Genomic DNA, 24,355 nt, shown 5'->3' with positions numbered 1-24,355 from the left:
CCCCACCCTACAAAAATTAACACTTCTCAAATCTTAATCCCAACCCAAAACTGTAATTCCCACTCAGGTGGGACAGTCCTCAGACAGTCTGTTTCTCACCCAACTGACAAAGTCTTTGTCTTTCTTCATCAATCTCATCTTCCACCTTCTCTTCCTCTTTCTTCTCCTCCTCCTCTTCTGCCTTCCCCTTCTCCCCTTCCTCCTCCTTGGCTGTGGGCTGGGAGGCCATAGAATCTCCTGTGGCCTTGTGGTCCTCGTTGTGAACGTCCATGTTCAGAACTAGGCAGGAGTTCTCTTCTGCTGTGTCCACCTCCTCCTCCTCCGCCAGGACCTCATCCTCCCCCTTGTCTCCATGTTCAGGTAGAGCGCCCTCTGCCCTCAGCTTGTCGTAGACGTCACGGTCCGACACCACGATCAGCTCAGTTCTGGAGGGACCTCCGTTTTCCGTCATGTTCACCGCTCCCATTGACCCCTTCATGTCTGAAATCAGAGGTGAACCAACACATGACAGGTACCAAAAGACAAGTGGTTTAAACAGTGGACTTTCAATCTCAGAGTCCTGGGTTCAAATCCCAGTTGAGGCAGCGGTGCCTGGTGGGTTATTGGCTGAGATTTTTCTGATCTCCCATGTCAAGATTGGGAATGTATGCATGTTAAAGATCATCCATGTCAGTGTTTGTGGCTAATGGATACAACAACATTACCAGTATGCACACACCTGAAAAATGGAGAATAGCTGCCTACATGGCATGGTAAAAAATTATCACACATGTAAAAAGCCCACCCGAACACATGAGGGATCAGTGGAGTTGCAGCCCAGGAATGTAGACGAAGAAGAAAGGGTAGACACTGACACAGAAATAAATGGTGACCGAAGCTCCCAGTAAAAAGATGACTGAGGAAACTGTGCTCCACATGGATAGAAAACCCCAAAAATTGAGAAGTCGTGTTTGTGACAGAATCTTCTTTGTGACAGTGTTGGCAGAAATGAGACAGGGGGAGCAGCACCGGCAGAAACGAGACGAGGGGAACAGCATTGGCAGATATGAGACAGGGGGAACACAGCATTGGCAGATATGAGACAGGGGGAACACACCGTTGGCAGAAATGAGACAGGGGGAACACACCGTTGGCAGATACGAGACAGGGGGAACACAGCGTTGGCAGAAATGAGACAGGGGGAACACACTGTTGGCAGAAATGAGACAGGGGGAACACACTGTTAGAAATGAGACCGGGGGGAACATAGTGTTGTCAGATATGAGACAGGGAAACATAATGTTAGATATGAGATGGGGGGAACATAGCGTTGGCAGAAATGAGACAGGGGGAACACAGCGTTGGCAGAAATGAGACGGGGGAAGGGGTTTGGGGGGGGACGACACAGCGTTAGCAGAAATGAGACAGGGGGAACACACTGTTGGCAGAAATGAGACAGGGGGAACACACTGTTAGAAATGAGACCGGGGGGAACATAGTGTTGTCAGATATGAGACAGGGAAACATAATGTTAGATATGAGATGGGGGGAACATAGCGTTGGCAGAAATGAGACAGGGGGAACACAGCGTTGGCAGAAATGAGACGGGGGAAGGGGTTTGGGGGGGGGACGACACAGCGTTAGCAGAAATGAGACAGGGGGAACACAGTGTTGGCAGAAATGAGACAGGGGGAACACACTGTTAGAAATGAGACCGGGGGGAACATAGTGTTGTCAGATATGAGACAGGGAAACATAATGTTAGATATGAGATGGGGGGAACATAGCGTTGGCAGAAATGAGACAGGGGGAACACAGCGTTGGCAGAAATGAGACGGGGGAAGGGGTTTGGGGGGGGGACGACACAGCGTTAGCAGAAATGAGACAGGGGGAACACAGTGTTGGCAGAAATGAGACGGGGGGAACCATGTTCATTGGCTGCTTCAGGTTCAAGGAGGTGTCAAAGTGTACAGACTGATCTTTTAACAGCATACAAATCTTAATTCATCTATGTGATGTTATTTATCTGATTTACAGGCTGCATCTGGAGAAAACTAAAGCGACTGGCACAGGACCAGGATAGCTGGAGAGTCCTTGTTGGGGGCCTATGTCTTGGAGAGTGCTTGTTGGAGGCCTATGTCTCTCAGAGTGGTTGTTGGAGGCCTGTGTATCAGAGTGCTTGTTGGAGGCCCATGTCTCGGAGAGTGCTTGTTGGAGGCCTGTGTCTCAAAGAGTCCCTGTTAAAGGCTGTGTCTTAGAGAGTGCGTTTTGGAGGCATATGTGTCGGAGAGTGCTTGTTGGAGGTCTGTGTCTCTTAGAGTGCTTGCTGGAGACCCATGTCTCAGAGAGTGCTTGTTGGAAGCCTATGTCTCTTAGAGTGCTTGTTGGAGGCCCATGTCTCGGAGAGTGCTTGTTGGAGGCCTATGTCTCAGAGAGTGCTTGCTGGAGGCCTGTGTCTCAGGTAGGGCAACAGGCATAGGTAATGTAAAGTGAATTATCTGTTTTGTGTGGTTTATTCTGTGTGCTTGCAGTTCAAAGGATGCCTTGACATTGCCTATACAGGAGTAATTAAGGTTCTTTAATTTGAGGATAATCCTCACTTGATGAAAGGTTGATTTTTTTTCTTAACAGAGTATGAAATTGAAAATGAAACCTCATGCAAAATCTGGTACATGAAGTTCAACATGTATCAGGCAAATTTCTGGCTGTGGATGTATTTTAAATGTCCCTTAGGCTGCTTGGTCAAGTAAGGCACTCTCAGCTTCATGACTGGCTTTTGGGAACATGAGCAATGGGACACAATTACTCTGTGTGTGTGTGTGTGTGTGTGTGTGTGCGTGCGTGTGTGCGTGTGCATGTGTGCGTGCATGTGTGTTGTGTGTATCAGTGTGCATGTGTGTGCGTGCGCATGTGCATGTGTACGTCCTTGCATGTGTGAGTGTACTTGCGCGCATGTTCATGTGCTTCTTGTGTTTGTACCTCTGTGTGTAATAAAAAAAACAAAAACCCACCTACTATGTGTGCTTTTGAAACTAGAGATGCAGAACTACAACAATACCAGATATATATGCGTGATCAGTTTCACTGTATGTGAAATGATCCCCACATTCCCAAATTATGACACAGAACCGGACTTTGAACATATGTTGCCAGCAACACAGCATGGTGAATCATCAGCCTTTCAATTGAACATCGCACATCAGGTATGCACCCCCTCCACCTCCCCAACTCCTAAACACACATGCAACTCATATATAAATATACATATACATCATATACACATGCTGTTACATTTCCACACAAAGACAAAAAAGATATGCAGTTATTCACTGCATCTTATGATCTATCCTGTGGAGTCACTGCATGACAGTGCATCTAATATGCAGTCACTGCATCAAATAATCTAACATACGCATCCACTACATCCAATGATCTAATATGTGCAGTCACTGTATCTAATGATCTATCATGTGCAGTCATTGCATTTAGTAATCTATCCTGTTGTTGCAATCCCTTTGGCTATTCTTGCTAAAAACTGCACACTCACTAATCTGATACCCCCACATTATATCTGGTAAACTTGTTAAAAAATACATTGTCGCTAATTTAAAACCGCATTATATCTGGTACACTTGTTAAAAAGTACAGTCACTAATTAAGAACCTGGATATTATATCTGGTACATTTGTTAAAAACTACACAGTAACAAATTTAATACCCCCCACATTATACTGGTGCACTTATTAAAAACTACAATGTCCCTAATTAAATACCAGCACATTATATATGGCACATTTGCTAAACACTACATTTTCACTTTAATACACCTGCATTATATCTGGTTTAAAACTTGTTCAAAACTACAGTCACTAATTTCATACCCCTGCATTATATCTGGTACACTTGTTCAAAAAGGAAATTTTCTATCTAAAATTACGTTTAAATAACATACTTACCATGACTCAACTAGTGCAGACTCCGGCAGGGGTCTGACATTCCTGTCCTGTGCAAACTACTATCTGCCCATGCGGAGAAAACGAAAGTAACTACGGCTGATAACCTCCTGGAAGTAGGTAACGTCCCCTTTGTCCCGCTGGCTAGCGCCCTCTTTTGACGGCAATATGCCATCACCAGCGCAGCAAGCAGGGAGAACAGGAAGCGGGGAGGACGGGAGGGTCTTAAATTTGGGTCATGGTAAGAAGTTATTTAAACTTAATTTTAGATAGAAAATTTCCTTTTAATTACACATACTTAACTGTGACCCAACTAGTGCAGAATAGCGCGACAAGGTGGAGGGCTCGCCTGTTCTACTGTCTGTGTGCTGTGATGGCCTGTTGTGCAACTACCACAGAAGCGATGCCTCTTGAGCCATCATCCCACAGGCGTGAGACGTCTCTCAGGCAGAAGTCGATGAAGGTGACAGGGTTTTTTCCAGTAGGCAGCATCCATGATGTCTTGCCACTGCAGAGGCAAAGCCTCTTGAGCCATCATCCCTAAAGCGATAGACGTCCCTCAAGTAGAATTCGATGAAAGTAGAGTGTACTGTGTCACCTAATGATATTGGTGTGGGCAAAGAAGACTGAGGTCCGCAGCTGTATTGTGGGAGAGGTCTGTGGACCACAGCTGTGCTGATAAATGTAGCGCAAAGAAAATCGGGTTGGTGTGTTGAATCCACACTTTAATGAGAACCCTTCGACTCAAAAGAAGGGAAGGAAACACGTACCCTATAGGGCTGTCTCACTTGAGCGTGGTTGAGCGTCAATGCAAGGAGGTGCACATGTGGTTTGATCTGATGATTCCACATCGGTTGTGGGCCGATAGTGGAAGTGATATATGTGTTTGAAGGAAACTGTGGCATGAGACAGAGGTAGGCCACCATGTTGGGCTTGCCTTAGGCGTGACAGCCAGATCTGTAGAGCTCCTCCATGCGAGCTGACAAGCAATAGGTGCTCCCCCCGCCACTTTTCTGTCGTTGCCAAAAAAAGACAGCACTGGCATGTTGACTATGCATAGAAGGGCAGACATTTGGCAACAAGAGACTTGAGGTCCCTGTTGTCTCTGGGACAGGGCTGTCTAATTGCCCAGGTAGGTACCATCACGAAGGGGCATACAGAAGGCTTGGTCGCATGTTGGAGCAACCTGCAGAACGTTGTCGGCAGTCAATGGCTGGGTTGGATCAGGCTGTGGGAGTGCACTTCATGTGCCCGCAGGTCACTGAGTCTCATTCTGTGGTGGAATTCCTAATGAAAGAGGGTTTCCATGGGGGAAATTTTCACTGAAGGTTCTTTAGTGAGAAAGGGGACCGGATCCATGACAGGCCTCTGGCTGTGTGTGGTGCGCACTAAGTCTGGGATGGAGCAGGGCAGGGGCAGGGAGGAAAGTGGCTCTAGATGTGTTGTACTGGCCATTTACATCAAATCACTGATCTGACATACGTTTTCAGTATGGCCAACAGTAAAGTGAGAGCTGTATTATCAGCGGTTTCTGAATTTTGAAGGGAAATCATTTGCAGCTTAGTCTTTCATGAAGGACTATGTCTCTCAGACTAGAAGTCAAATTGCACTGGGACTTAGTGGTCTCACTTAGTGGTGCAACCATGTGTCTGAAAGACATGGTGCTTGCTTCCAAAGTGACAACAAAGTCATCCTCTGACAGGCCCTTGACTGAAGGCTGGGGCTCCATGATGGGATAGCCTGCCTAGGCTAGAAACCCCTGGAAGTGTCTCATTGGAAAGACAGTGCTTGAGAAGGAATGCCCATCTGTAACCACAGCAGTGGTTGTGTGTTGAAGCTGAAAGGATCAGGCAGGGAAGACCAAGTGCAGAAAGTGCTTTCCAACGCCAATTGTTTGAGACGTCGATGCTGAATCTCTGTTCAAGCAAGGTGATGGGGTGAACTAATGTGCTTGAATGCAGCATCTGCCGTGTCGGTATGAGTGGGCAGAAAGGTACACACCTGTGGGTAATGAACGGTTCGTTGTGCTTTGTGAGACGCATCCGTCCTCGTCAATACGCCTTTCTCCCGAGTGTCGAGGAAAACCATTATTACCCAGGCTTTCTGCTACTAGTGAGGAGTGGAAGAGATGGACTTAGGGTGATTGTCTCCTGCCCAGTGGGCAGTTTTTGGGCCTGCTAAAACTTGGAAGGCAAAGATAGACACCCCTTCATGGGAGGGCTGGCTAGGATGTAGGGCCCGTGTGGAACTATTGTCACAACCACAGTGGTGCAAACCAAGGGTTGTTGTAGGCAAGGGGGGGAAGAAGGGATGCCTTACAAACTTGGAAGGAATGAAGGGCATGTGTCCGGTGTGGCACCTCTAAGTTGGACTGCCTCATCCCTCCTTGAACCAGGTTAGGGCATCTCTAGACCTGTGGGTGATTGTTGTAGGCAAATGAGTTGGGTTGCCTTGTCCCTCCATGCACCAAGAGAGGGCATCCCTAGCCCTGTGGGTGGGAAGGGAATGTGTGTGGGTCCCTAAGGACATGCCACTACTGAAATGTGAAGGAGCATACATTCAGGTGTGAATGAGGCAGTTTTGTCTGTGAGTGCAGTCATCCTCCGAAAGCAAGGTAGGGATGAATATATGAAATTGAATACATATATGTGCAAAGGGATTATAAACTTCCATCAACTCAAGTGATGATGTCAGGAATATGCCAATGACATGACAAGAGATCGAGTCACGAGAAGTAAGCGGCTGTATAAGCATACGTGTAGCATGCACAGATATACCCAAGTGAATGGGTAAGTGTGCATAATCCATAATGGAAAGGAATCTGTGTATGCACCTATATATAATGAGATGTATATACGCAAATGGATAAAGTGCCAGTATGTAGACACAGAGAGATCTGGGCATTGTGAACAGAATGACGCAAATGCGCTCCAGACAAGGAGGGGGGTGCACGCGTATGGGCGAGCGTGTCCCCTAGTGGCCCACCTTCCTCTCTACACCTGGGGAGGGCATCCCTACGTGCCTCGGTCGCCATTGGATCCGAGACGGTCGAGGCATGCCACGTGGGGGGTCGTGTGATCCGATGTCACGGCCGCAACCACGGACGCATCGCACATAGGGCCCAGTCTAGCGTGCGGATCCAAAGCAATTTTTTATTTATTTTTTTTTTTAATCTTTTTTATTTTGGTGTTGTTTCCCCAAAGGGATTGTGGCACATTCCATTGGTGCAACTGTGGAGGAGTGGAGGAGTGGTGGGTTGGCGTTGTTGAGAGGGCCAGGAGAAGAGGGCCCAGAGTGTCAGCGTATCGATTGCGATCACACCTAAATTTTAGCGTGATCACCCAATCGAGGTACATAATTATGTGACCTGGTTGGAGACAATTTGACAAAAAACAAGAACGCCAGAGAATTGACAGACAGACAGGAACAGGAGTCATGATGGCTGCCGGAAAAAGAGGGCGCTAGCCAGTGGGACAAAGGGGAGGTACCTACTTCTGGGAGGTTATCGGCCGTAGTTACTTTTGTTTTCTCCGCATAGGCAGATAGTAATTTGCACAGGACAGGAATGTCAGACCCCTGCCGGAGTCTGCACTAGTTGGGTCACGGTTAAGTATGTGTAATTAAACTAAATAGTTGTTAATTCAATACCCCAGTATTACATCTGGTGCACTTGTAAAATGTCACACAATTACTAATTCAATACACCCACATTATATCTGGTTAAGGTTACAATTGCTAAAGTTTCAGACAGTTATTCTATACAGGTCTCTGACATTATATCTGGTACACTGTTTAAAACTACACACATACACACACAGAGACAAAGCGAGTCATAAAGAATGAACTCACCGTACAGAAAAAACACACATACACAAAAAAAAAACACACCAGCTTTCCTCCGCAAGTACGTTGAGATTGCAAAAGAATAGGTCAAGTTCGCCAACGTCTCACATTACTTGGTGTCTATCGGGACACAGATTACACAGGTGCGCATACAGCAACATGTCTAAATGGGTACAAAGTTCAAGGGGCACCTTCATCAGGAAAAAATGAGCTGGTGAAGCCATACATATGCATTTCTGTTTTCTTCAGCTGAATGTTCAACAGCAGAGACTTGACAGTCTCAATTGTTTTGTTAATTATGCAGCTTACAATCTTGAATTGCTACGTCAGATTCCACTAGTAATGTTTTCTTCAGCTGAATGTTTAACTACGAAGACTTGATTTGAAGCAGTCTGAATTGTTGTGTCAACTGTGCAGTTTGCAAACTTGAATTGCTACACCAGATTTCACTGGCAATGACACCAATGCTGTGTGACAGAGTGCAGGTGTTGTCTTTATCATATTATCAAGTAACCTGTGACCTGGAGACAACGTGAACACAGATTGCAGTAGGATCAGACAAGGTCATTTGTGTGTGTGTGTGTGTGTATGTGTGTGTGTGTGTAAAGTAAAAATTTTTAAAAAATTTCAGTTTTTAGGCCTCTGGCCCATAACAACAGGAGTCACAATAAAATGTTGTGCATGCAACATGTGTTGATTTATATATCAATCAGGCATTTTTTTCTCAAATTAAGTGCTTTGTAGATAGTGTGTGTGTGTGTGTGTGTGTGCACATGCATGCGTGTGTGTTGTGTGTGTGTGTGTGAGCGTCAGTGTGTGTGTGTTTGTGAGTGTGTGTATGTGTGCGTATGTTTCTGTGTGAGCGTATGTATGTCTGTTTGCATGCATACATGTATGAGTATTTGTGGAAGTGAATATGTGTGTTGTCATGACAAATCTATAACACACTGATGACAGTACTCGACAGTGACACTGATAATCACTAAACAAGGACAGAGACCAAGACAAAGACAGAGAGTACAGCTTACATTATCAGCATCCCTTCTTTTATCACCCTCCATACAACTTTCTGTGTATATTTTCCCCTTCAAGCTGCTTATGATCAACTAAATGCTTGTCTGGAGGGGGCGACTTAACCGGCTGGGCTCCTACAACAAAGTCTTCATCTACTCTTTGAGAGAATGTTGTATGAGTTTTGGTTTCTGGTACTGCTACATACCCTGAGTCTGGTTCATTTATTCATTTAGCTATTTCACTTTTGATTCACTATTGACCACCTCCCTCAAAAAAAAAAAAAAAAGAAAAAAGTTTATTTTACATAACTTACAACAACTTATCTATTTCTATGTTTATCTATTTTGAAATATTTATGTGTCCCTTAAAATGTTTATCTTTATTTACTCTGGGAAAAAAACAACAATCAGTGCAATGAATTATGAAAATTAATCTATCATTATTTTTATGCGTAAACAAACAAACAAGAAAAAAAACACACATGAAGCCTATTACACAACCTGTCAACAAAATATCTGAGGAGACGAGAGGGTGGGACAGCATATGATAATAATAATAATAATAATAATAATAATAATAACAATATCAATGACAACAATAATGAAACATTTCTACAACCCACTCCTCCAATAAGGTTCACAGCTCTATGCAGTTCACATTCATTAAAAAAACAACAACAAAAAACCCCAATTTGAGAGCTCATATAAAAGATAATCACTCACACAATCACACACACAACAATAAATACAACCACAAGTAATATCACACTCACCCTCATCTTTCTTTCCCCCTCACTCCCATCCCCAACCTCCCTCCAGCACCCTCCCTGTCCACCCCCGAACACACACAAAAGGAAACAACAACAAATTAGGAAAAATCTCACCGCTGCTGGACAGAACACGACTGTTGTAGATGTCTGGACAGGACACAGCCACAAACTCCTCCACTTCGCTCACAGCTGGGTGACGCTGAAACGACAAGAAGTTGTTGAACGTCACAATCCCCATCCTGTGAACGACAGTCAGTCATGTCTGGTAACACCATCAGGACAGCAGATGAGGCAGCTGCTGCCTTGACAATATGGTCCAGAATTTGATTTACACTGGAGAGCGTCTTGCTCAAGTGACATCCCCACTCTCTGTGCCAAGAGCATTTTAGGACAGTTGGCCATGTCAACACAGCCCAGAGGGTGTTGTCAATGTTAGTCTGCCATGTCAATATAATCCACAGGCAGATGTCAATGTTGGGTTGCCATGTCAATAGTGTCCACAAGGAGCTGTCAATGTTAGGCTGCCATGTCAATACAGTCCACAGGGAGATGTCAATGTTAGGTTGCCATGTCAATGTTAGGTTGCCATGTCAACACAGTCCACAGGGAAATGTCAATGTTAGATTGCCATGTCAATACAGTCCACAGGGAGATGTCAATGTTAGGTTGCCATGTCAATGCAGTCCACAGGGAACTGTCAATGTTAGGTTGCCATGTCAATACAGTCCCCAGGGAGATGTCAATGTAGGGTTGCCATGTCAACAGCGTCCACAGGGAACTTTCAATGTTAAGTTGCCATGTCAATACAGTCCACAGGTAGCTGTCAATGTTGGGCTGCCACGCCAACAGTGTCCACCGGGAGATGTCAATGTTAGTTTGCCGTGCCAACACAGTTCACAGGGATACGTTGATGTATGGTTGCCATGTCAACAAAGTCCATAGGAGATTTCAGTGTTGGGTTGCCATGTCACTAAAGACCACAGGGAGATGTCAATGCTAGGCTGCCATGTCAATACATACCACAGGGAGACGTCAATGTTAGGCTGCCATGTCATTACAGTCCACACTCTCTGGGAGATGTCAATGTTGGGTTGCCATGTCAATAATGTCCACAAGGAGCTGTCAATGTTAGGTTGCCATGTCAATATAATCCACCGGTAGATGTCAATGTTGGGTTGCCATGTCAGTTGTGTCCACAAGGAGCTGTCAATGTTAGGTTGTCATGTCAGTATAATCCACAGGTAGATGTCAATGTTGGGTTGCCATGTCAAAAGTGTCCACAAGGAGCTGTCAATGTTAGGTTGCCATGTCAATATAATCGACAGGTAGATGTCAATGTTGGGTTGCCATGTCAATAATGCCACACAGCAGAGGAGAACCTGCACTTCTGTTGAGTCACCTCCAAGGTGTTAACTGGTATGGTGACTTCTGATTCATCATACGCAGGACACCACTTCCTATGCCTCCCGATGAAAACAGTCACTCAGTTGGGTGGGGAGCAAGTCCAGTATGTGTAATTTGAATATAAACACACATATATATCTGTCAACAAACACGGTACATGGCATTCAATCCGAAGACAATGTGTTTTGCAAATCCATGTTTACTTGACAGCAATTTGTTACCTTAGCTAAGCATATACTAAGACCAGTGCAAGAGAAACTTTAGGGCAACCCACTGAGTGCGCACAACAGCCGAGTTGAATCTGAGGGTCCCAGGTTTGAATCTAGGTGACGGTGCCTGGTGGGTAAAGGGTGGAGATTTTTCCTATCTCCCAGGTCAACATATGTGCAGTCCTGCTAGTGCCTGAACCCCCACCATATGTATACGCATGCAGAAGATCAAATATGCATGTTAAAGATCCTGTAATCCATGTCAGCGTTCGGTGGGTTATGGAAACAAGAACATACCCTGCATGCGCAAACCAGAAACTGTTGTATGGCTGCCTACATGACAGGGTAAATGAACAAAATGGTCATACACGTAAAATGTTACATGTCTGTTTGAGTGTGTATGTGTGCATGCCTGAAATCTGACTGAATGACACAGGAAACAAATGATGAGTGCCAAATGGCAGCCATCAGTCGGCTCTGCCCAGATAGGCAGCCTGTTGTGCATATGACCCCGCGTTTGTAAAACGCTTACAGCTTGGTCTCTGACCGAGGATAGGTGCTATCCATATCATCATGCTTATGGTCAACAAAATGTTTATACTGTCAGATAAATCCACTACTGAGAATGTGGCCCTTACCTCTTTATGCCGTGGGATCAGAAACAACAGAAGAGCACCGATGATGGGGGGAGCCCCTGCTGCATGAAACGCTACCCTGTACGAATGTAGATGGTCGTAAATCAGACCTGCAAAAAAAGAAAAGAAAACAGTCTTGTAGTGGCAGGAAAATCTTTTTCTTTAAGTTGGTGGTGAATTAAATAGAGTAATGTGATGATACATCAGTATTATTTTTTTTCTTTTTTTTCTTTTTGCACATCAGGTCAGTGTAAAAATTGTAGAAACTGACTACTTCCCTACATCCCTTATCAGGGAATCAGCTAGGGCCAAAACATTATTCTACACAAATTGTGAACTTTTTGGGGGTGGGTTGGGGCATGAGTAGGAAGGTGGTGTTACACATCATAAAGCCACTGACTTGATTTTTGTTTATGCAACCATTGTTATGAATCGGTTTAATCACTAATACCAAGCTAAATAAAGCTACAACAACAAAAAAAGCCATAAAAAATCTCAAATAACAAAATATGAAAGATGCGATGAGGTCTGCACATCAAACCTTTGTCTTCATTCTAATATCTAATAGTGTGATTGCACAGTGAATGCAATGACTGACTAGAAAGCAAACATTCCAGGTTCTAATCACATATGTGCCAGAATTTCTCTTCCTTCCTTTCAAACGACCTAGAGTATTGATTTGGGTGACAGCCTTTCAGATCACATGACAATACCAAGGTCCCATGTGCACCATGTACTCTGCACATACAAATTACATAAAACATTAAAAGCATCAAGAGAACTGTTCTTGGTGAAGTTCCAGGTTATGGCATCAGGGAGAGCAGTCCAATTTCTCACACTGAGAAATATGTTAGGACTGAGCAGAAAAGGGTAATTTGTTCACACTATCAATCAATCAAACAAATAACACCATTATCAGTCAAACAAACAATACCATTTTCTATTTTTTTAAAAACAAAACAAAAAACTTTCAAATATTTTTCAAATCTCAAAAAACAAAAAAATTACTCAGAAGTGCTCTGCACATCCACATTCTACACAGTAACAAATTCCTATTAAAAAAAAGATGATAATGATAATAATAATGATAATAAAACTCACACCAAACAACAAACAAAGCAGAGGAAGGACACTGTTCAAATCCTACCTGCCAAAGGGGGCCCCAGCGTCATGGGCACCGAGAAGATGCCAAAGAGGAAGCCAATGGCCTGGGATGCCCCCCTCTCGCCCACCAGGTCAAAGGCGATGGGCCCCAGCAGACAGATGAACAGTCCGTCGCACAGCCCCATCACCAGGCAGATGATAATGAGGGAGGTGAAGCTCTCAGCGAAGGGGATGCACAGCGTAGTGACGCCCAGCAGGAAGAATGCGGCCTGCTGCATGTGGATGCGGCTCACGCACTGAAAGTCGGCCAGCAGCCCGAAGAGAATGCGTGACACCCCTGAGGAGATGCTGATGAACATGGGCAGCAGGTTTCCGTTTGAGTCTGGGAAGTTATCTTTGGTGTGTTGAACCTGGCAGCATAGGAAGCATCTCTGATAAGATGTTTTGTCACTTTCTAATAGTGCTGATGAAAACTACCTGGAGAAACTGAACGCAACAGACTAATTATCCATCAAGACTGCTTCTCTTTGCCCTTGTAACTTACACTGAGACAGTGAGAGCTTGAAAGAGTGAGCGATTTAAGTGTTCTGTAGCATTCTGGGTTTTTTTTGTGTACCTATCAACTCCAATAGATTTCTTTGTGTGGAATCTGCCAGAGGACAACACATGTGACACAAGTTCAGAGCTCAAATTGTCAATTAATGAAATGAACTTAACCATATTCTCCAACAGTATATTTCATAACACTTCATATTCTTCATCTGTTTTTACTTTAAATATGCAAAATCATTTGCATACATACTCTGTGGGTGGGATGGTGTGTGTGTCTATGGGTGTGTGCGGGTGTGTGTGTATATGTATACATGTATGTATGTATGTATCTATGTATGTATTTATGTACACACACACAGACACAGACACACACACACACTGGTTGGCTGGCTACTGTGTTTCTTTACTTAATGATTTGATCAACACAATGAACTATTTTGTCAATATAAAAACAAAAGAGCTAAGTTCAGTGCTCAGAAACATGAGGATGTATCAGACATATGAAGACACAGATCTCCAAATCACACTGCATACTATGTCAGAAAGTTAAGCAATGAGGAATGTCAGTAGAGGGATATCTAACATGGACTGTTGTATACACTAAAGTAAAAGCAAAAAAATAAATAAATGCAATACAAAGAAAGAAAAAAAAAAACTTGGCAGGTATCTGAAGCTGACTGTGACACAATGACCGATTTGGGAACAGAGAACAAAAGACATGATCATAAAACTGACAGATGACATTACCATGACAGTGACAGATGACATGATCATAACAGTGACAGATGAGGAACATAGTGTACAGGGTGGGTCATACAACTGCACGCCTCACTGGAAGCTGTCAGTGTCTCTGAACTATTCTTCATAAACACACCTTTCTCATCAGCTTACTGTCTGAAGCGCATATGGTGAAAGTGGAAAATGTGTGTGTGTGTGTGTGTGTGTGTGTGTGTGTGTGTGCGCGCGCGCGCGCGCGTGCGTGCGTGCCTGTGCGTGTCCCTGCTAGTGGTCCATGAACATATCAAATTTTTTTCCCTTCAGATTTTGCGTTTAGTTTGATGCTTCTCTTGGGTCCATGTTTTCTTGGTAATAACTTTAAAATGTTTATTCATTATATTTTGTTACAGTGCTTTTATAAATATATTTTTTTAATGCCCCAGGACTGGGTGGAAAAACTGATTTATCAATTTGTTAAGAAGTCTTGCTATAGGCAATTGTTAACTGGTAATGGCACAGTAATTATTTCATTTCCCTGGTTAAACAAAATTTTGTTTCACTTGATTTTTGGTCTCTCTCTTTTTCTCTCTCCCTGAATATATCCATCAAGACTAGAAAACATAGAATAGCACTGAATTCCTTCCCCATTCTGTAGAAAAACCCAATCTTAGAGTAACAGTAAAACAAACAGACTTGCAGACAGAAGGAAAAAGAAGAGAAAAGAAAAAGGTGTTGCTAAACTGTAGTGACATGTTCTCCTTGGGGGAGAGCATCCCAAATTTCATGCAGAGAAATCTACTGCGACAAAAGTAACACAATGCAATGCAATACAAAGCTATACAACACAATACAATGCAACACAATACAATACAATGCAACAAAAAGTAATACAGAACAATACAATACTCACCAGATGCGTGAAGGGAACAAAGTAGCCGAGGAGGGAGACACCGTTGGCAACGGCCCATATCACGTAACCACGGTTACGCCATATACTGACGTTGAGGAACTCCCGCGTCCAGCGGCAGCAGTCATTGACGTGCTCCACCACGCTCTCCTTGGACATCATCAGTGCCCCCAGGTTCGATTCCCGCCTGACCAGTGGCTTCCAGGTGAGGGAGTAAGGCATCAGCATGAAGATTAGACCACTGAGGCACAGCAGCGAGTACTTCAGCCCAACCTTCTCCAGCAGGATGGGCAGCACCAGGGCGTAGGTGATGGTGAAGACAGCGCTCCCAAACGTCACCAGACCATTCACCAGACCCATCCTTCTCTTGAAGTAGTGGCCCAGGATCACCAATGATGGGGAGTAAACAAAGGCGAACCCTGTGCCCATCAGCACTCCATAGGTCAGGTAGTAGAGCATCAAGTTCTCCACAAAGGCGCTGGACAGCATGCCTATGAAGGCAAGGGCCCCTCCGATGAAGGCCACTTTGCGAATGCCAAATCGATCGCTCATGATGCTGGCCACCATGCAGAAGAGAAAGGTAAGGCCTGTGCATACTGACCCCACCCAGGCTGAAACATAGCAGTGGTGATAAGGTCAGCAATGATCATACTCTGTTGCAGTGCAAAGCAGACTGCTTTTGTGTTTTCTCTGGTAGTGTCAGTCTCATACCACTGGTGATTAGATAAGGTCTTAATCTTATTCTTACTCTTGTTGTTTAAGTGAAGCTGACTGAACAGGGCCATATCAGGACTATCAAACCATACCAGTGCTTAACCGTGTCAGCACAAAACTGTCACATCTACAACAACAACAAAAACACACTAAGACAAACCCACAAAACACAATTCATGACACAGTATCCCAACCATATAGCTCCTTATGGCAAATAAGACTAGGCCATGTTGAGGACGCCAGCCATTCCGCTTAATTTATCATCACATGATTACAAAAAAATTGTTAAAAGAAAAAAACAATTTTTCAAAGCCAAACAAAAAACATAAAAATGGCCATATAGGCAAATAGCACAGCATGATGCTAGTGCCCATCCCAGTGTTTACATCTTACTACCTTATCACTAGAGCAAAACAGCACATATAGTACACCATAGACAGAGGAAAAGAGAAAAAAAGTTTCAAGACTTGCTTGAAAAAAGAAAGGGTAATGGACTGGGAAGGCAGAAAAAGAAGACAACAGTGAAGAACAAAAAAAGGTAGAAACAAAGAGAGTGACAGAAAAGAGGAAATTTCTAGCACAGAATTTCCAGAAGGCAGGGATGCTATTTATACTGAAAGACCCCTGGCATCCCTATGGGGATTAGATAAGGTCAGCAATGATCATACTGTCACAGTGCAAAACAGATAGCTTTTGTGTTTTCTCCAGTAGTGCCTCCTCCTCTTCTTCTTCTGCGTTCACTCGTATGCACACAAGTGGGCTTTTACGTGTATGACCATTTTTACCCCGCCATGTAGGCAGCCATACTCCGTTTTCGAGGGTGTGCATGCTGGGTATGTTCTTGTTTCCATAACCCACCGAACGCTGACATGGATTACAGGATCTTTAACGTGCGTATTTGATCTTCTGCTTGGATATACACGTGAAGGGGGTTCAGGCACTAGCAGGTCTGCACATATGTTGACCTGGGAGATTGTAAAAATCTCCACCCTTTGCCCACCAGGTGCCGTCACCGTGATTCGAACCCGGGACCCTCAGATTGACAGTCCAACGCTTTAACCACTCGGCTATTGTGCCCGTCCTCCAGTAGTGCCAATTTCATACCATTGGTAATTAGGTCAGCGACGATAATTCTTTGTGGCAGTGCACAGGAGTTTACTGTGATGTTTTGTCCAGTACAGTGTCATTTTACTTTAATGTTTAACTTTTAGTGTCAGTATCAGTTTCACCATTTCTGAGGTCAGTGACAATGATACAACAGTGTGAAATAGTGTCCAGTGTGTAGTGTCTGACACACAGTTCAAAAGGTCAGCTTCATCACAGTGTTCTCTACAAAACTGCAGTGTTGTGAAGTGTCAGTCATGAAGTCAGTGACCTCCGTGCAGAGTGTAACAACATGATGCCGTGCTGTGCAGATTCACTGGTGGGAAATTTAACCCTTGGAGATGGTGACTCTCAGTGACACTCCATGACAGTGTCAAGCAATCAACTGCTGCCCTGTGTTTTGCAGAGCCAAAGGCACAGTTCATAAGGTCACTGGCAGGGATACTTTGTAGCAGTGCAAACCAGTCCCCTGCAGTGCTGTATTGCATTATACTGCACAGTATTGTATTGCATTGCACAGTATTGTATTGTATTGTATTGTATTGTATTGTATTGTATTGTGTTGTATTATATTGTATTGTTCTTTTGTCACAACAGATTTCTCTGTGTGAAATTCAGACTGAATATTTTGAAACAGTGCTGTGCCAGCCAAAAAATATTTTTTCTGCCTACAACTCTACAAGTGTATTTGTTTCCCTATCAAAATGGATTTTTCTATGGAACTTTGCCAGAGACCACCCTTTTGTTGCCATATGTTATTTTACATGTGCTAAAGCTAAGTGCAATCTAAACTTGGGACCTTGGTTTCTTGTCTAATCCAAATGACTAGCATCAAGACCCAGCTCTGAAGGTCTAGTGGAGGGGGGGAGAAGATGACTGCTTAGTGTGGGTTTTGATCCTGTGCACTCATTTTCTCTAGCTTCCTAGGCAGATGCGTTACGACTAGGCCATCACTCCACCAATGTAGTGTCAGCATGCCAGTCATGATATCACTGACAAGGCACTTCAATGCAGTGCGAAGCAGTCAGACACTGCAGTGGTGTCTGGTGCAGTATTACCTAGTACAGTGTCAAACCTACCAGTGGGTCACTGACAAGGATACTTCTGCATAAAAAAATGCTGCTCTGTTATTATTTAACCTTTTATGCAACACTGTACTACCAGTGACAATGTTTCATGTACTGGACTGGAGATATACATTTCAGTATTTGTGGTGTCCCTGTGAAAAAACAAAACAAAACAAAAAACCACCAGCCAAGCTGTTCGCTTCTGTGCAATGTAACCCACATTTGGTGAGTAACATCAGGAGAGGTTATAAATAACAGATGGGTGTCACAATGGGTGCAATAGCCGAATGGTTTAAGCGTAGGACTTTCAATCTGTGGGTCCCGGGTTAGAATCTCGATAACGACGCCTGGTGGGTAAAGGCTGGAGATTTTTTCCAATCTCCCAGGTCAACATATCTGCTGACCTGCTTGTGCCTGAACCCTTTTCGTGTTATACATATACGCAAGCAGAAGATCAAAACATGCATGTTAAAGATCCTGTTATCCATGTCTGCGTTTGGTGGGTTATGGAAACAACAATATACCCAGCATGCAAACCCCCCAAAAAGGAGTATGGCTGCCTAAATGGTGATGTAAAAAAAACAACAACAGTCATGCACATAAAAGCCCAGTCATGCACATATGAGTGAACCTGGGAGTTGCAGCCCATGAACAAAGTAGAAGAAGCAGAACATGGGCGTCACAGCTTTTTAACAAATCATTTCTCTATAAGTCTATTCCCATGCAAATGTTAGAATAACTGCCTCAGCTTTGGAGACCTTGATAATTGATTGCAGAGTGAATGCATGAACACTGTTGATACTCGGGTCACCTTGCGTCTTTTCTTCATACCCCTAATAAAAAAAAAAAAATTCAAAAAAGAAAGAAAGAAAAAAATATGTGAGGGAGCATGTCTTCATCAAGTTCATGCAATACACTCATAAGTGCAGGAATGGGCAAACAGAAAGTGATTCTTCAGAGCGTTATTATTGTTAAGTGCACTCTCCCCTATCTGCTTAGCCTGTCGCCATACACGCAGGCCATTCACCTTTTTTCTTTTCAAAATAAACTCTTTCACAGCACCACCATGTGAATTTTGGCACTGCCTGAATGGAAAGTTACACACAGAGACACAGACAGAATTTGCAGTTCCATCTGCTTCCATAAGAGACATTTTATATGACAATGAACTTGTGTATGAAATAGTTCAGTTTAATTAGAAGCCCCATTGGTTCTTTGTTGTAATTCTACTGGCTGAATAGTTAGTTCATCTTATTTTGTCTATATTCTTTTTCATGCTAATTGAGGAGAGAGGAACAGGGAAAGCAGTCATGATTTAAGGCATCTAAAATCACAATTGTGGATAGACATTAAACAAAAGAATGAACACCCACACACACACACACACCAAGCACACACAGTAATAAAAACCACATCTTCCATGCACTTGACACACACACACACACACACACTCTCTAGTCTCTCTCTCTCTCTCTCTCTCTCTCTCACACACACCAGACAGCTTCAGTTGAAAGTATTGCCAAAAGCAGAAGCCTGGTTCCCCATGAACCTGTGTGGCCCTGAGATAATCATGCAAGGTCAACAGGTCATGCAAGATGTCAGTATCCTGGCATCCACCACAGCTGCTCATGAAACATAAGCAAGACTCACAAAGACTCACCACCCAGATGGATTCAAGACACTACTGGAACACTGGCCTTGAGGTAACGCAGCTACCTAGGAAGCGAGATAATACAAGCATACTGGTTCGATTCCCACACTTGCCACTAAATTGTCCCCTCAATTAGACCTTGAGTGGTGGTCTGGACACTATCACTTCGGATGAAATGATAAACTGAGGTTCCTTGTGCAGCATGTACTTAGCACTCATGGCAACAAAAGGATTGTCCCTGGCAAAGTTCTCTAGGAAAATCCTATTTGATTGGAAAAAGAAATACACAAGCATTGAGAAAAAAGGGGGTGGCGCTGTCACTATAGTGACATGCTCACCCTGAGGAGAGGGGAGCAGCCCGTATTTCACACACAGAAATCTGTTGTGACAAAAGAGTAATACAGTACAGTACAGTACAGTACAGTACAGTACAGTACAGTACAATGCAATAGAATGAGTCTTCTACTTCAGGTCTCATCTCCTTATCAGACCTAGTAAAGCAACCAACTTGGGGGAACACTGACATCATTTTTTTTTTCTGGGCAGGGCCAGACTGAGTGAATATCTCCATGAAAGTTAGCTGACCAAAATGTGCAGGCAGGTGTAATCTTATTCAAAGTTTGAACACCTGTGTGAGAAATCCTGACCATCCCGTTATCTGATAATTTAACAGTGCTGAGTCTGATGTTCTTGGCTGTCACAGATACAGTCCTACTACACAATCACCAAGCCAGATCAGTGCTTGGGCAGGTCCACAGATAGACAGGTCAGAGTTTGACAGGCAGTTCAGAGGTTTACAACTCTTGCTGTCAGTATCAGTACTGTGTGTTCTGATTCAATGAAAGCAGTCAAAAGTGTTTGTGGTCATCATATGTGTCACTGTTAGAATGCAACTCTGTAAAACTTTAAAAAAAAAAAATTCTGTTAAAGTAGTGTATTCATTGTTTCAAGCTGCTCTGGAATCAGTCCGTGCATACCCCCCCCCCCCCCCCCCAACACACTGAAACACACAGACATGAACAGACAGACACACCAATCAATCAATCTGTTGAGTCACGTCACACTGATTATAATCAATGCAAATCTACACTACATCATAATAACACTGACACAGACTGACAAAGACTTAGATTAAATCCTAAAAGCAGAAGCTGTGCAGTATACATGTACATGATACACATTTGAATAGGTAACAGCCTATTACATTGCTGACAAGCCCATGATACAATTACGTAAAATGGTCAGTGATTTGCTTCAAAGTTCAACATTCTTGCTCATGAAGGAATGAGTCGCCGATGAAAATGTCCCTGTTTGGACACATACACACAGACTCTCCCTCTCTCTCTAACACACACAGATATACACACCAATTAATCAATCAATCAGTTCAGTCATGCTACACTGATTATAATTAATGCAAATCTATATTATTACTGATAATACTGATTCAGAGACTACATTTAATCCTAAAAGCAGACACTATGTAGTATGTATACATAGTATACTATACATATTTGAATAGGCAACAGCCTGTTACACTGCTGACAAGCCCATATGACATAATCATGTCAGGTGGTCAAAGTGACTTGTTTCAAAGTTCAACATTCTTGCTCATGCTGGAATGAGTCACAAATGAAAATGTCCCTGAAAGTGGGTTAAACACAAAATATGAACCAACTAATCACGTATTGTTATCTCACACTTTATAGGGTTTTTAATGTCTGATTTGTTTTGAAGCATAACATATATCCACAATACAATACAATATACAATACACAAACTTTGTTGTCTATACTTTGGTACAGAGATTTTCTTTTTGGCAGCAGCACATGTCCAACATAAGAAGAAAACAACAAACAAATAAAATGAATAGAAAATAAAAAGATAAATTAAATGGCACCAAATGGAAATAGCTATATACAAATATACAGATTACTGAAATTTACGTGCCTCTCCATTTCAGTCAGCCAAACCGCATTGCACATCTACCCACACACACACACACACACACACACCACGCGCACACACACACTCTCTCTCATCCCCTCTCTCTCTGTCTCTCTCTTCACAAAAAATGCAACTACAAAGATTGAAGGCAGTTGTGAACAATTCTTTTCCTCTCATGACAGTAAGTTCACTTCAGTTCAGTTACTCAAGGGTCGTCACTGCATTCAGACAAATCATACTCTACACCTCCACTGCTCAACAGATGCCAGACCAACAGTATAACCAAAGACGCTTAGTAATGTCTTGAGAGGGGGGGTGTGTGTGTGTGTGGGGAGAGGGTGGGGGGCGGGGGGGGGGGGGATCAAACATAGTGGAAAAATCAGTGAATCAATTAAGACTCATCAGCTAGTTTTCTTTCTTTATTCTCCTCACCACCACCCATCCCTGCCCACTGCTACTTTTTATCAAATGATTTTAAAAAGAGAGAAATCAAGAGGGTCAGTGCCATTGTGGTATTTAAAGAAGATGACACCTTAGGTCTTTTGAAGCGTGTTCTCACTTAATCTCAGTGTTGTTTTCCTAAGTTCTTTCTTTTCTTTTTGCTTTAACTTTCTCTTTATGTGTCATTTCACACAAACACACACACACACACACACACACACACACACACACACACATGTGTGTAATATGTATGTAATTCTACCTTTTTTCTATCAATATATTTTTGTGTGTATGTGTATCATGTATACATTGTATGTATACTATATATATGTATGTATGTATGTATGTGTGTGTGTGTGTGTGTGTGTGTGTGTGTGTGTGTGTGTGTTTGTGTGGGGTACTCTCTGAATTATTTTCAATAGCAAGAAGCATTTAACTGTATCAAATCAAATATGTTTGCTAATAATGCAAACTCCATCTGAACTTTAAAGGTAATGATCTAGCTTGAATCGTTCTAACGAAATGAGAACACTAAGATGTAAATACAGTATACACAAATACACTCATGTGCATACAAGAACAAATGAACATGCTGATCAACGTAGCAAATATCTTATCTCTCAGGAATATCAGCATTAAAAATCATTATATCAGTATATAGTTTGAATCTTATAAACATATCAAGGAAAAAATTCTTGTATATTTGTCAATATATACATCTGAATTTTACCCTGATTTTTTCCACTGAGTTATCAAATATTATACCTTTCTGATCAGTCACATGCACACACTCAGGATCTTGTGAAAGGCACAAAAATTTATACTTGTTGAAAATATTCCAAGGAGGGAAGAAAAAGAAAAAAAGAAAAAAACAAAAAAGAAAGAAACAAAAATAATGTTGAAACAGCTACATGCACCTTTACAAGTGCTGTGTACTTCACTATGAAATTCTTCCAGCAGCTAAACAGACTCAACTCCTTCTTGTTAACTTTCTATCAAACGAATCAACGGTCACTTCTCAGCATACACTATATTCATTTTTTTCAGTGTCTGTTCTCATATGCACCACTGAATGACTTGCAACATTATATCAGTTTACAGTTATGAATTTTAGATGGAGCTCTGTTGTTTCATTTTACTGATGCTTTTGCATCGTTTATTTTCCATTGCAATGGTTATTATGGTTAAGATGCATCATTCATAACTGAAATCGGTTCACCTTACAATAACTTGATGATTGTGATGCTGAATATGTAAGTGTGACTGCGTGTGTGTTTGTGAGTGTGCATAAGTATGTGTGTACTTGTGCCACAATGAATTCTGTGTTGTGTGTTGACCGAAACAAAAAATTCAACATGCACACTCACGCATCCCCACCATTTCTTTAACTGACCATTGCTTCACTGTACAGTGACCAAATGGTCCATGTGTCTCAGAACAGAATAATAAATTCACCCTCAAATGGTTTGACCAGATCCCATCCCTACTCAGTTGATAGTTTTCTCCATTCCTCTTTAGACAAGTTAGTACCTTCTATGCCTGGCTATACACATGTTTAATGAAATAAACCAGCAAAGTGTAGCACTGTACACATCACACTCTTTTCTTTAAAATGAAGACAATCACATACACAGTCATTTGTTATTTTGTGAGCTTGTGCACACATACGCACAATTACACACAACATACACGCACTATATATTCATGCACATATATATATGAGTACACACACACACACACACACACACACACACACACACACACATCTCAATATATTGTTGCATCTTACTGATAATTTACTTACATATCTTGAATCCAATGTCATCCCCACCAAACTGATCCAGCATGGCCACAAAGAGAATGCCAAAAGTGTTGATGCTGCCAAACACAGTGCCATTGCTGCACATGGATGTGAAGCAAACCACCCACCCCCAGCCTCCCTCTGGCTGAACAAAGCCCACTTTTTCTTGTTGTCTTTCTGCTTCAGTCTGTGTTCCATTTTGGAGAAATCCATCCTTTTCTCCTGCTGTCTTTTCTTTTCCCATGATGGCTTGTTTTGAACAGTGAAGATGTTTACAAATTTGATTTGGTGAACATGGAATTGGAGTAATGATTTTTCACTGAACTTTGAGGAGACTTATCTGTTTTCTCCCTTTTTATATTCTTCTTATCAGTAGTATTCTTAATATAAGTGTTTAATTCACTTTTACGTCAAACTATATACTGGATACAAGTTGTGGCAGTGGTAATATGTTCTAAATCGAGTCACTTCAGTGTGTAAAATACACACATTATACTTTGATCAACTGACAGATCTATATAAATTTATTTCACTGTATCGGCTG

The 24,355-nt window shown here is 42.6% G+C and overlaps 1 protein-coding gene across 1 annotated transcript in view; it reads right to left on the bottom strand.

Annotated features, from left to right (window-relative positions):
- Window positions 1-36: 36 nt before the first annotated feature.
- The window catches only part of LOC143298067 (monocarboxylate transporter 10-like), a 24,877-nt gene continuing 558 nt past the window's right edge, over window positions 37-24,355 (bottom strand). Inside the window, exons 1-6 of the mRNA XM_076610740.1 lie at window positions 23,815-24,355; window positions 15,090-15,697; window positions 12,954-13,320; window positions 11,810-11,916; window positions 9,673-9,757; window positions 37-480 (exon numbers count right to left, since the gene is read on the bottom strand). The exon at window positions 23,815-24,355 is cut by the window's right edge and continues 558 nt beyond it. Coding sequence (XP_076466855.1) covers window positions 80-480; window positions 9,673-9,757; window positions 11,810-11,916; window positions 12,954-13,320; window positions 15,090-15,697; window positions 23,815-24,055 — 1,809 coding nt within the window. The 5' untranslated portion in view covers window positions 24,056-24,355 and the 3' untranslated portion in view covers window positions 37-79. The remainder of the gene's footprint in view (window positions 481-9,672; window positions 9,758-11,809; window positions 11,917-12,953; window positions 13,321-15,089; window positions 15,698-23,814) is intronic.

This window comes from Babylonia areolata, chromosome 23 (genome assembly GCF_041734735.1).
Source record: "Babylonia areolata isolate BAREFJ2019XMU chromosome 23, ASM4173473v1, whole genome shotgun sequence".
Classification (NCBI taxonomy): Eukaryota; Metazoa; Mollusca; class Gastropoda; order Neogastropoda; family Buccinidae; genus Babylonia; species Babylonia areolata.
This window is presented reverse-complemented; position numbering and strand designations above follow the sequence as displayed.